The sequence below is a fragment of the Podarcis muralis genome, chromosome 1 (assembly GCF_964188315.1).
Source record: "Podarcis muralis chromosome 1, rPodMur119.hap1.1, whole genome shotgun sequence".
In the NCBI taxonomy this organism is placed as follows: domain Eukaryota; kingdom Metazoa; phylum Chordata; class Lepidosauria; order Squamata; family Lacertidae; genus Podarcis; species Podarcis muralis.
Window position 1 is genome coordinate 79,175,523 of NC_135655.1, and position 11,271 is coordinate 79,186,793.

At 46.1% G+C, this 11,271-nt stretch overlaps 1 protein-coding gene across 6 annotated transcripts in view; it reads left to right on the top strand.

Moving 5' to 3' along the window:
* The window catches only part of RAB3IL1 (RAB3A interacting protein like 1), a 30,414-nt gene that overhangs the window by 14,531 nt on the left and 4,612 nt on the right, over positions 1-11,271 (top strand). Inside the window, exons 3-11 of one of the 6 annotated variants that reach the window (XM_028736747.2) lie at positions 598-693; positions 1,554-1,631; positions 4,068-4,286; positions 4,799-4,927; positions 6,968-7,096; positions 7,220-7,332; positions 8,543-8,566; positions 9,449-9,548; positions 11,020-11,086. In XM_028736747.2, coding sequence (XP_028592580.1) covers positions 598-693; positions 1,554-1,631; positions 4,068-4,286; positions 4,799-4,927; positions 6,968-7,096; positions 7,220-7,332; positions 8,543-8,566; positions 9,449-9,548; positions 11,020-11,086 — 955 coding nt within the window. The remainder of the gene's footprint in view (positions 1-597; positions 694-1,553; positions 1,632-4,067; positions 4,287-4,798; positions 4,928-6,967; positions 7,097-7,219; positions 7,333-8,542; positions 8,567-9,448; positions 9,549-11,019; positions 11,087-11,271) is intronic. The other 5 variants (XM_028736763.2, XM_077932365.1, XM_028736757.2 and 2 more) reach the window with 5 other exon arrangements.

Sequence of the window (11,271 nt, forward strand, 5' to 3'; positions counted from 1 at the left end):
CAATTGCACTTTTTAATTAAAGAAGTGTGATTTAAAGGAGACTGGAGAAGTCAATTGATATTATTCTTTCAATATCTTGTATGTCCTTAGGTTGCAGAGCAGGCAGACCACAGCACTGGTGGTTTTTTCATAACAAAACTTCCAAACTGGTGTTGAGGGTGTGACAGACCTTCCTAAGGAGATACAAGACGTGATGGCCTAAGGGAGACATAGATTCCAACCTAACTCACCTTTCCCACCCACCAAATTATCTGCCTGTAGGCCAGAGATAAGAGTTAATGCTGACAGTTAAGTATCTTTGTTCAATCTTTTGTGACATATATGGAAGCCCAAAGTAGGAAAACATGCTGTTTTTCATGATGGTGTCTTAGAAACCTCAATCAGTAGCTGTGGGGATGGGGGTGATGCCTTAGTTTCACCAGCAGGAGAAGGTCTTTTCTTAGCATGCCCATGGAGAGGCTTTTGGCTAAGGGCTTGGAAAGCCACTGTTCATGAGGTGCGACTTGGTGCCTGCCAACTCCTTATATCTGTGACTGTGGCCAAGGAGCCTTTGCCCCAGGTATGCCGTTTTGCTTACTTGCATGTTCTGCTCTGCAGGAGTTGAAGTTGAAGGATGAAGAATGCGAGAGACTTTCAAAAGTCAGAGAGCAGCTGGAGCAGGAACTGGAAGAGTTAACCGCAAGCTTGTTTGAGGTACCGTCTCGTGCCTGGCCTGAAATGAATCCCAGAGCCTCCAAGATGGTGCTATTCACCTTTAGGAACCACTTTCAAGGCCTTCTTTATGTAATCGGAACATGCATGTGGTGTGTGTCTGTATGAGTGTGCATATTTAAACCCTTTTCACCTTCACATCCTCTTCTGAGGCACCTTTGAGCAGTCACAGTGTGTGGGGTGGGGTGCTGCCCCCTCAGTTGTAGCTGTGTTTCTGTTTGCCAAGATCTGGAGCAGGCAGGGGAGTGGCAAGGGCGGGAGAAGCACTCGGTTGTGGGGACGGGACGGTTGCCAGTGCTTGGGCCTGCTGCCAGCCCAGTGCTTCCCCTGCCCTCACTGCTGCCCTGCTCCCTCCAGATCTTGGCAAACAGAAGCACTGCCAGAAAGGCGGCACAGTAGCACTACCCCATCAAACATGCCACTGCTGCTTTTGAGAAACAAGTTTACACAAAGCAGTAGAATGATCAGGCGTGGCTACATGTGTTCCCGCTCACAGAAAACTAGCATGTCAATGAGATGCTTGTAACCTAGATGTCTTCCTGCATCACAGTTGTCTCTGTCCAGGGCACTTAATATGCAGGAACATTAAAAGGTTATTCTCTCCTGTCCCCCACCCCCTTCAACCATCACCAGAAGTGAAGAACTGCATCATGTTGTTTTCATGATCATGTGCCTCAGCTCTGACAGGAACATCCTTTTTTTAAAAAGAAAGGTTCTATGTAATTTTCTGTAGTACCTCCCCAGGCCTAGGAGGAAACTTGTATATTACAGTGCCATTTGGCGAATGCTGCTGCTTTGTGTACAGGTGTGTTTTCCATTGTTTCTTGTTCTCTCTGCTATAGGAAGCCCATAAGATGGTGCGGGAGGCAAACACCAAGCAAGCAGCATCCGAGAAGCAGCTGAGGGAAGCCCGAGGGAAGGTGAGCCCTGCTCTGCCGCAGAGAGCCATGTCCCCCTTACATATACTCAAGTCATGGGAGGAAGGGCAACCATGCCTGCTGGCTCTGCCCCAGAAGTCCACATAATGTCCAGTAAAGAAAACCTTCATGCATTGGCTCTTCATGAGATTGGGTTTCCTGATTACATGGGGAACCTTTAACATGCATCTAAGTGTGTGTGTGGGTGCCAGCTCCCCTTTTCAGATTTTGCACTGAATGTGCAGAAGTTGGCAGCCAGCAGAATGTGGGGGCAGTTTGAAAGAAGGAGCAGGTAAAGGTGACTTTCTCATTGGTCCAAGTCACGTTCCATGAAAAGAGAAACAAAGCAAGTTTGGGACCCACTGCTCTAGACCTTTTTGAGTTTGGAAAAGACATACAGCAGGATGGGAAACCTCAGGCCCAGGCAGCAAACCCAGCTCCCTAAGTCTTTCTTCCCTGTCTAGGCCTCAAACCTTCTGCAGCTCCCACCCGTTCAGCCCAAGCCTCGCCTCTCCCTGGCCCTGCTCCTCAGGTGCTTTTGCCTGGCTGGATCATGTCCTTGAGCTGTGGTAACCCCTCTTAACTTGCCCGTAAAGGAGAGATTTTGGGGGTGTTTGTGTGTGTGGAAACCTCTGCATTCTTGGCTGGAATATGGCCTACTGTTGCTCCACCCTCTCTTGCCTCTGACCCTGCTCACCTCTGAAGTTTGGCCTCCTTGAAAGCTTCCCAGAAGGGAATGCATGAAAAAAGGGTTTCCCACCCTGATACACAATGTCTTAACTTGGGTCCTCCACCATGAGAAAATTTCTTCAGATGACTCTGCACTCCTCCGTTTTTGGCCCAGGATTCTGTGCCTGCTCTTTATCCGAAGGCTTCTGGCACTACTTGGCAGTGGCTGCTCATGTTGTGACTGTTTTGGATGAATGCTCAATTCAGTCACAGTTCCAAGTGGCTTTTTGGGAACAAGGATGCGAGGCATTTAATAAATATGCAAGCAAGATCAAGGACAGAGGTGCATCCTTGTGCCTCAATTCCAGCCGGGACACAGGGAAGGCTTGTGAGGCTAAGAGCAGATATGGCCAAACGTTCTGTTGTTAGCTGAAAGGGCAAGAGATTTGCAGAGTGCACTGGGTGGAGAGGACAGATAATTAATGCCTAGAGCAGTGCAGTTCCACTCCAGCAAGCTTGCAAGGTCCCTGTCTCAAATTTCGCCTGCCCATATAACTGCTCCCAGCGAAAAGCAAGGGAATGCAGTGGTAGTTGGCCCCACCTAACCAGTCCGTCTGCCAGGGAGGCCACTGAAGGTTAGTTGTTCCTCTGCTAATGCAGTGGTCCCTGTAATCCCTTTCTTGATAAACTTGGTAGAACCAGCTTCTCTAGAACTACTTGAATGTCCAAAACTCTGAGACAATGCCTGAGGGTTTCTGAAAAGGATCTGTAGCCAGCAGTCCAGAATGTAGCCATAAAAAAATCTCATTAACAGTCAACAGTGCCACCTGTTGACTGGTCCTAGGCAAAGCATACAAATGCTTTCTGTCTCTTCACACAAGCTGGATTCTTGGGTGTATTTTTTTTATTAGATTCCTGAGAAGTGCTGAGTTTCAAGTCCAAATATTTTGACATTTTAACCTTCCCATTTTAGAAGTGGGGGTGGGGGTGGGGTAGGAAACTGTGGCTAGGACTGTACCAGCTTGCATATGTTCAACACAGAAGTGCACTCCTGACAGACAGCCAAGGCTGGTGAGGGGCAGGTGACAATACTCACAGCACAGAATCCCAGATATAAGTGTGGGGGGACAACGTTAGCATACTGTGCAAATAAAAATTCCGAAACAGTGAGAGCTGAATTTGGCAACCCCGTATCCATTATAAAATACACTTAGTTTTTCATATTTCATGATTCCTCTGTTAAGTTGTGGTGTTCCTCCTCATAGATGTGCATCAGGCATCTTCATTGTGCAGCTTTAAGCAAACACAGAAAATGCACCTCTTTATCCTTGCCCTGATGGAACGATCACATTAGCATGACATGAGGGTGAATAACATTGTGGAGTACTGCGACCCATGCCTCCTGACCTCTGGGCATCTGATCCCCCTCTGGCTTCTGAGATTTCACCAGGCATTACTCATGCACTTTCAGTCTTACCTTCATGCTCTTAGGCGCTAGATATTTTTTAATATTTTAGATAGGTTTCTGCACCTGCATGGAACAATGAGCACATGTAGCTTCAGCTGCACAGCTTGATGCTCTTGACTTCATCAGACTCCCTTTAGAGAACAGAACTGAGTGGGTTTGGGTGAGCCATTACATGTTCTGCAGGAAACAGGCAGGCAGGTCCCTGGATCCCATTCAGAGCACCTGCTTCCTGCGTGGAACTAGGTCCTGCGATGAATGGAGAACATGGCACCGGTGATCCCTTTTTGTCTCCTGCCACCCAGATTGACATGCTGCAGGCGGAGGTGACCGCCTTGAAGACTCTGGTAATCACGTCTACGCCTTCTTCCCCCAACCGGGAGTTGCACCCCCAGCTCCAAAGCCCCTCCAAGGCAGTCTTCAGAAAAGGGCATGGGCGGAATAAGAGCACCAGCAGTGCGGGCGCTGCCACTGCTGCCAGCCAAGGCCTGCCTGTGGAGCCAGTCAGCAGTGAGTTCAAAGAGGTGGGTCAAGTTTATGGGTCAGCATTCTTGCTTGAGGTTTTGGGAGGAGGGGCTGCTTAGCATCCGTCACATTGGTGGGGGGTGTGCACATGAGTGGGGTGTGTGGTGAGGTTAGGGTTCAGAGGGGAAAGGTCCTTTTTATCTTGAAAGTTGCAGACCTTTCTCTGCTCCACTGCAGAAAGCAATTGAATAGCCTTAAACTGACCTCTTTTCATTGCATAAGCCTGGCCAGGTTCTTTAGCTGCCCCGGGCCAGAGCCAACAATTGCACTAGGAATGTGGTTGAGGGGGACCTTAAAAGCAGGTGTAGGAAAAATTCATTGAGTTGCTTTGACTACCACCTTTATGCAGCTTCCTGGGGCTTTGTGCTTTCTTATGAATGGAGTCTTCCTCTTCCAAATCTTCTCTCCCTCTCACACCGTTTTGCTTTCTCTCCTTGTCTTTCTGTCTCTTCTTCCTTCCTGACCCTGCTACCTTGTCTGCCTATCTGTCTGACCCTCCCATTCCTCAAAGTCTGGGGTGCCCACCCTCCTCTCCCTCCTTCTCTGTATCGTCCCTGCGAAGGCTATCCACATCACCTATGAGCCAGGCTGGCAGTCCCTGGCATCAGACTCTTCCTTCTCCTCTTCTCTCTCATGGCAGGTAATCTCTCTCTCCATTTGGGGTGGCAGCAGGGTGACCCGATGGGGAGGAGGAGGACGGGGCTCACCCGCCTTTCTAGTCTCTCTGGCAAAGACATGGTTTTGACAGGCAAAGCCTTTTAAGCAGGCTTGAGGTGAAATCTCTTCTCCAAAACCACTCAAGGGCACAAGAGCCTCGTTCTCCTTGACATCGGTTTGTCCTGCTTGGGGAAGGCTTGGATGCCGCAGCCTCTTACAGCTCCCCACCGCTTTCCGTTCTTTCTTTAATACTAACGCCCATTTTTGTTCTGTTTTCTCTTTAATTGTTTCCTCCCTTCCCTCACCCCATATTGTGGCTCTGAAGTTGCCTCCCGGTATCAGGTGAGCAGTCTCTGTAACATAGCGCTTGTATGCTGTTGGTTGAGACCTTTCCCCGGGGGGACAGGAGGAACTTTTTTCATGGTTGTATCATACCTGTGTTGTAGCTGTTTCTTCTCTTCAGCGTGGCGGGGGCAGGCGAGGGAACAAATTCTTCTTAAATATTCAGCTTGAGAAGCAGCTAACTCGTTTAAAGATGCGACTGGACACAGCATAGTACAGTTGTTTCTGCTCAGGGCATTTTTTCAGGTGGGCACCATTGCCATTGTAAGAGAACAAGGGAGGCTTTCATTGTGAGTTCTGGCACCTCCTCCTCTAGAAAAATAGTGCTGATTTTGCTGATAGGCCTTGAATCCCAGGGTGCCCTAAACTCTGGTGTATGTCTTTTAGAGCAAGGCATGCTGGGAGTGGTTGGGGAATCCCGTCAGTGACTTTCTGGCTGAAGAGGGAGAATCTGGAGTCACTTCGGGATTTTAAAACTGAGTGTTAGAAAAAGCAGAAGTATTCTTGCCTTTGGATATGATTGATTGATTGATTGAATTTATATACCGCCCTATACCCAGGGGTCTCAGAGCGTTTCACAGAATAAAATCAAAATATAAAACCACAAAATACCTAATAAAAATAAAAACAACAACCCAATAGTGCCCCCCTCCCACAAAAAAAAAAACAACAAAAACAATTTGGAAGGGCGTAGGATGTAATATGTGACAGTGCCACAGTGTGGAAACCCAAGAGCTCAGAAACCAGAAAGTAATTGCGGAGAAAGAGGTGACCAGAATCTTCAAGGAATCAGGGCTTACCTGACCCCTTGCAAGTTTAAGCTATGGGTGTCTTTTGTCTTGTGAGCCTGCTCCCTGGAGTATTTTTGCCTTTCTGCAGTGTCCCATAAAAGGCCTTCAATGGAGGGCTCCTTATGCTGATTTCCCCTCCCAACATGCTTGTTTCTGGGTTCTGGAATTGGGCCCAAGATCAGCACAATAAAATTTGCCTGTTTTCCCCCATGGACTTTGGGTGACCCTTGTTTGCTTGGATGGGAAGTGAGTTCTCTCCAGCAAAGCAAGGTGGCAGCTAAGCTCACAGCAGACAGGCACTACATGGGATGGCAGTGGAATAAACTTACCGCTTAGTGGCTGCTGTTCTTCTATCTCCCATTGGCACAGGGCTGGGGAACCTGTGGCCCTCCAGATGTCAATGGCCTCCAGCTCCCTGGCCATTGGCCATGCTGACTGATGGGAGTCAGGACTCTAAAACATCTGGGTGGCAACAGTAAGCATTCATCCTGAAGAAGAAATTAACCTTCCACAGCTCCTGCGGTGGGTGTGTGGACACATACTGGCTTGGGCATTTTGCAGCTAAAGGTAAACGCTCCCATTGCTTAAATTTATCTGGTATTAGGATGGATAGAAAGTATGCTGTCTCCTGATGCTGTTTCCCTTGGCATGGCCCTCTTTTCCTTCTTGTAGACATTGCTTTGTGTCTGGAGTCTTACAGATTCCAAGGCAATGAAGTCTGCTGCTTTGACCCACAGGCCACACTTATTCTGCTTGTTTGCCTCACAGGTTGCACACCAAATACTGCTTAGTCTGAGGTAACCTCTTGGTTCTTGTACGCTAAACCCTGCTGAATCCTTTGTCTCCCCTCACCCCATTGTCTGCTCTTCTGTGTTTCTTTGTCGCCGTAGGTGGATTCCATCTTGTTTGCCGAATTCCAGGCTTGGAAAGAGTCTCCAACCTTAGATAAATCATCTTCTTTCCTTGAAAGGATTTACCAGGAAGATGTAGGCCCATGTCTGGACTTTACTAAGCATGAGGTGAGATTAAAAAAGGTTTGGACCGAGGTTTTGAGAGAGCTGGCGTGCTGGGATTTGTTCCAGCAACTGCTCCCTCCTTGGAACCTTGCCTTGACTTCCCTGCCTTTGTTTTATTTGTTGCAGCTCTCGGAGCTGATCCAGGCAGCTGTGGAGCAGAACACGCTCACTATTGAACCCGTGGCTACCCAGGCGCTGCCTGTGGTGAAGGTGTCGGCCATTGAATGCGGCGGACCAAAGTAAGGAAATATTGGCCGCCTCTGCTGCCTCCCCTCCCTCCTCACACAGATACACATCTGGCCTCCTTCACTGCTCCAGGAGCAGTTGCCTAGCAGAGGGAAATGCTGGCTAGCTGTTCATGGAGTGCAACTGGTTTATTCCTTCCTTTTATGTCCCACTTTTCAGCATGCCCCATGTGACTCACAAGATAGGAAGGAGAAATCAAAGCAGGGAAGGAATCAGAAGTGGGGAGGGGAATGAAATCTTGAACGGGCACAAAAATAAAGCTGCATTGCAATGAATTTTGCAATAAAATAGGCAAACCAGAAGGGAGTTGTAAAGCAGAGGAAGGGAACCTCTGGCTCTGATGTTGGACTAGAGACTCCCATTATTGCTATTGGCCATTCTGACTGGGACTGATGGGAGTTGGAATTCAACAGCCTCTGGAGGGCCACAGATTCCCCATAAGGATTTGCAGATATTTTTGTTTTTTTGTATTATTACTTAATATTTATCTTGGACACTGCTTTCATAGCCTCAGGTGATGAAGTCATTTATAAATATATAAAACAATAATACCCAATACTAATAAATATGGTGCCACCATCAGGAAATCCCTGTGCTTAATAACTGCTGCCCCAGAAGGTTGTGGGGGGCATTTTGGTACATTTGGAACAGTGTAGTTATAAATTCACCCAAGTATGCAGGGATGGTTTTTGAGTGCAAAGAGCCTTCTGTGAAAGGAGGAGCAACAAAGGAATACACCTCATAGAATAAAGCTAGCATTGCATATCAAGCTTAAAAAGGCAGCAAGCCATAAAAACAAGAGAATATTGACCATTAGAAACTTGTTCAAATGAAAAGCTCTTTATTGCATACTTAAAAGCAGGAAGCAAGGGAGCGTGGAGGCATTCCAGTCTTTGTGCCATCACTAAAATGGTCCTGACTTATGTCCCCATTTGTCTGGTCTCAACAGGATGGAGAGCAGGGCCTCTGATGGGCAGGTTAACCTCAAGGTTCTCCTTTTTGAGCAACAGCTCATGTAGGTGAAGACTTAACTTTCATAGCATCAGAAGCCAAGGGCGTGACTGAAATCACATGGATTTTCTCTCACCTCTTTAAAAAACAGTCTTTCTCCAGCATCAACCATGTTTTCTGGGGCATGCCAAACAGAACACCTTCTGTATTTTCATCCTGATTTTGGTTTCCCTCTCTTGTTTCTTCTCACAGTGGCTTCCGGTCCCAAATTGTAACGTAAGTTACTTATTTTAAGGCAACGATGAAAGGATGCCTTGCTCCACTAATAAGTTACTAACTTGCCTACTTACTAATGGCCTTGAAGTTGGAACTAGAAAGTAACTCTTAAAAATTCCTGGTGGTTAACCCACTGAAAGCATATCAGTCATCCTTGCTTGGAATTCTCTTTGAAGCTGACGGCCTGACTTTCTGTGGTGCTGGGTATGAAAGCCTAGAGAGACCTCTGGCCAATAATTTTCAATGTTATTCTGGAATATTAAACCCACTTGGCTTTCAGAACTGCCAAAAATGTACCTAATGCTTCACTAACATTTTTCACTTTCAAACACAGATGCAAGAAAGTTTGCCTGCCTGCAAGTAGCCTGGGAAGCCTCCATTTCACACATGACCCAATCCTAAGCATGCTTACTCATAAGCAGTGCTTTTTTTCTAAAAAAATATATAAATGTTTAGAGGTACTCTCATTTTCCTACTCATATTGAAATACTTTGCCTCAATGAGGCCAAATTTAGATTCACAAAATGTTTAGGGGTATGCATCCCCCACCCCGAAAAAAGCACTGCTTATAAGTAAGCCCTACTGAGTTCAGTGGGGCTTCTTCCCTAAGAAATATGCTTAGGATTGCAGCCTTCATCACTGTATCCCCTGTTTGCTAAGGATAGCAAATAACTGAAAGTGATGAAACAAGAATATGGTGTACAGTTTCTTGAAGAATAAAATTCCATATCTGAACATTCTCAATAACATCATGCATTAAACTGTTTGGTGCTCTTGGTTTGGCTTTCACTAATCACCAGCATAGTTTCTCTTTTGCTTCTTCATTCCTTTGATGATCTGTCTTTTGAGGACAACCTGCTTTTTCTTTCTCCCCTTTTGCAGGAAATGTGCTCTAAGTGGCCTGTCTCGGGCCTGTAGGCATCGCATCAAGCTGGGAGACTCTGGGAATTACTACTACATCTCCCCTTCCTGCAGGGCCAGGGTAAGTCTCCCAAGAAGCCCTGAGATTATTTGCACAGGGGCAGGGGCAACAACCATCACATGGAGCTGTCTGGTCCTCAGCATGATCCTGTGGAAGTTAACACTTGCACTACAAATGTCTGCAGTCTTTTGTTTTGCTGAGAACATGATGTCCTTCTGCCATTTCTGAAGCACCCAGTGCTCTTGTACATGTACAAAACAAACTGTGTTTTTAAGTCTAACATGTATTTTTCAGGCTCAACCAGAGCTGAATTCATCAGATGCATTAAGTAAGGTGTGAAGTGGTGGATATTACACAAGTGGGACCTGTTCCCAGCGGAGGTTCTCCTCTTCATGGACCCAGCCAGTCATTTGACCCTCCAAGATGCTAAAGGGTTCTAGCAAGGCATTCACTTCTTGCTACACCCCTCACCCAAAATAAAAGCCTGGTTCCATTTTGCTTTCCCAACTGACACACAGCTTTCTTTTGCTGTTGGTCAGGCTCAGACTGCATTGGGCTGTTCTTTGTGGGTTTTTCCTCAGTAGGTTTTTTAAATATATTGCACTTCTATAAACTTTGGGGTTTGGCTCCAATCTATCAGCACTCACCAACAGAGTTTGCTGTTAAACTGAAGATATCCACATAACACTGTTCCATTTTTCATTTAAGGAATTCATTATGGGTTCCAAGTAATAAAATAAAATGCTGCCTTACTTTTTCAGTGGAAGTCTGCGAATGGTTCTGAGGAGTTACCTCTCTTCATTCTATTCCCCCCATATAGTAATCATAGTAGTACCACCAAATACATATTCAAATTTCTCACTGGAATATTTGATATTCTATAAGTCATGTGTTTGCATAAAGCACAATCATTAGAACACATTATTGCTCACAGTGTGCAGAAAAGCCCTGAAACACACATACACAAATGTTCTTTGCCAAATCTGCTATGTTTATCCTTATAAACATACCTGAGCCTCTTTTTTCCATTTAAAAAAAAAACTTCACGAAACTCTCTTAGTCATATTGGATTTGCCTCTCCTTCTCTAGTGTGGCTTCTGTTCCTTTGTAGGATACCAAAATAATCCTGTAGCGAATCCAAAGACCCATTATTTCCTCCTGTTGAGACATGTTTTCCCTCTTCTGTTGAGCCCATTCTTTGCAAAGGCTGCGTAAATATGTAACTTATAAATGTATATCAATATATTGTAAATATTTTAGTTATCAGTATGTCAATTGTTGTTGTTACTAATAATATTTTATTATGTTTATATCCCACTTTTCCTCCATGGAGCCCAGGTGGTATACATGGTCCGTCCCCCCTTTTCATTTTATCCTCACAACAATCTTGTGGGGTAGGTTAGGCTTAAGAGGCAGTGCCTGGCCCAAAATCATCCAGTGAGCCTCATGGCTGAGTGTGGATTTGAACCCCGGTCTCCCTGGTCCTAGTCCAACATTCTAACCAGTATTCCCTCCCTCTTTATTTTTCCAGATTACAGCAGTATGCAACTTCTTCACCTATATCCGTTACATCCAGCAGGGACTGGTGAGGCAGGATGGTAAGTGATGTGTTGGCCTTTCCCATTTTGGATGTGAAGTCTTGGCTTGTTGCTTACTGGCTAGCTCCTAAGACTGTGCAACCACTTCCTAGCATGGAGGAACTGCTGGCTCAGAGCTCAGCTTTTCGTTCAGAGACTTGGCAAGGAGCTCCCAAGAGAGAGGGATCGATTCTTCTCCACCCCAT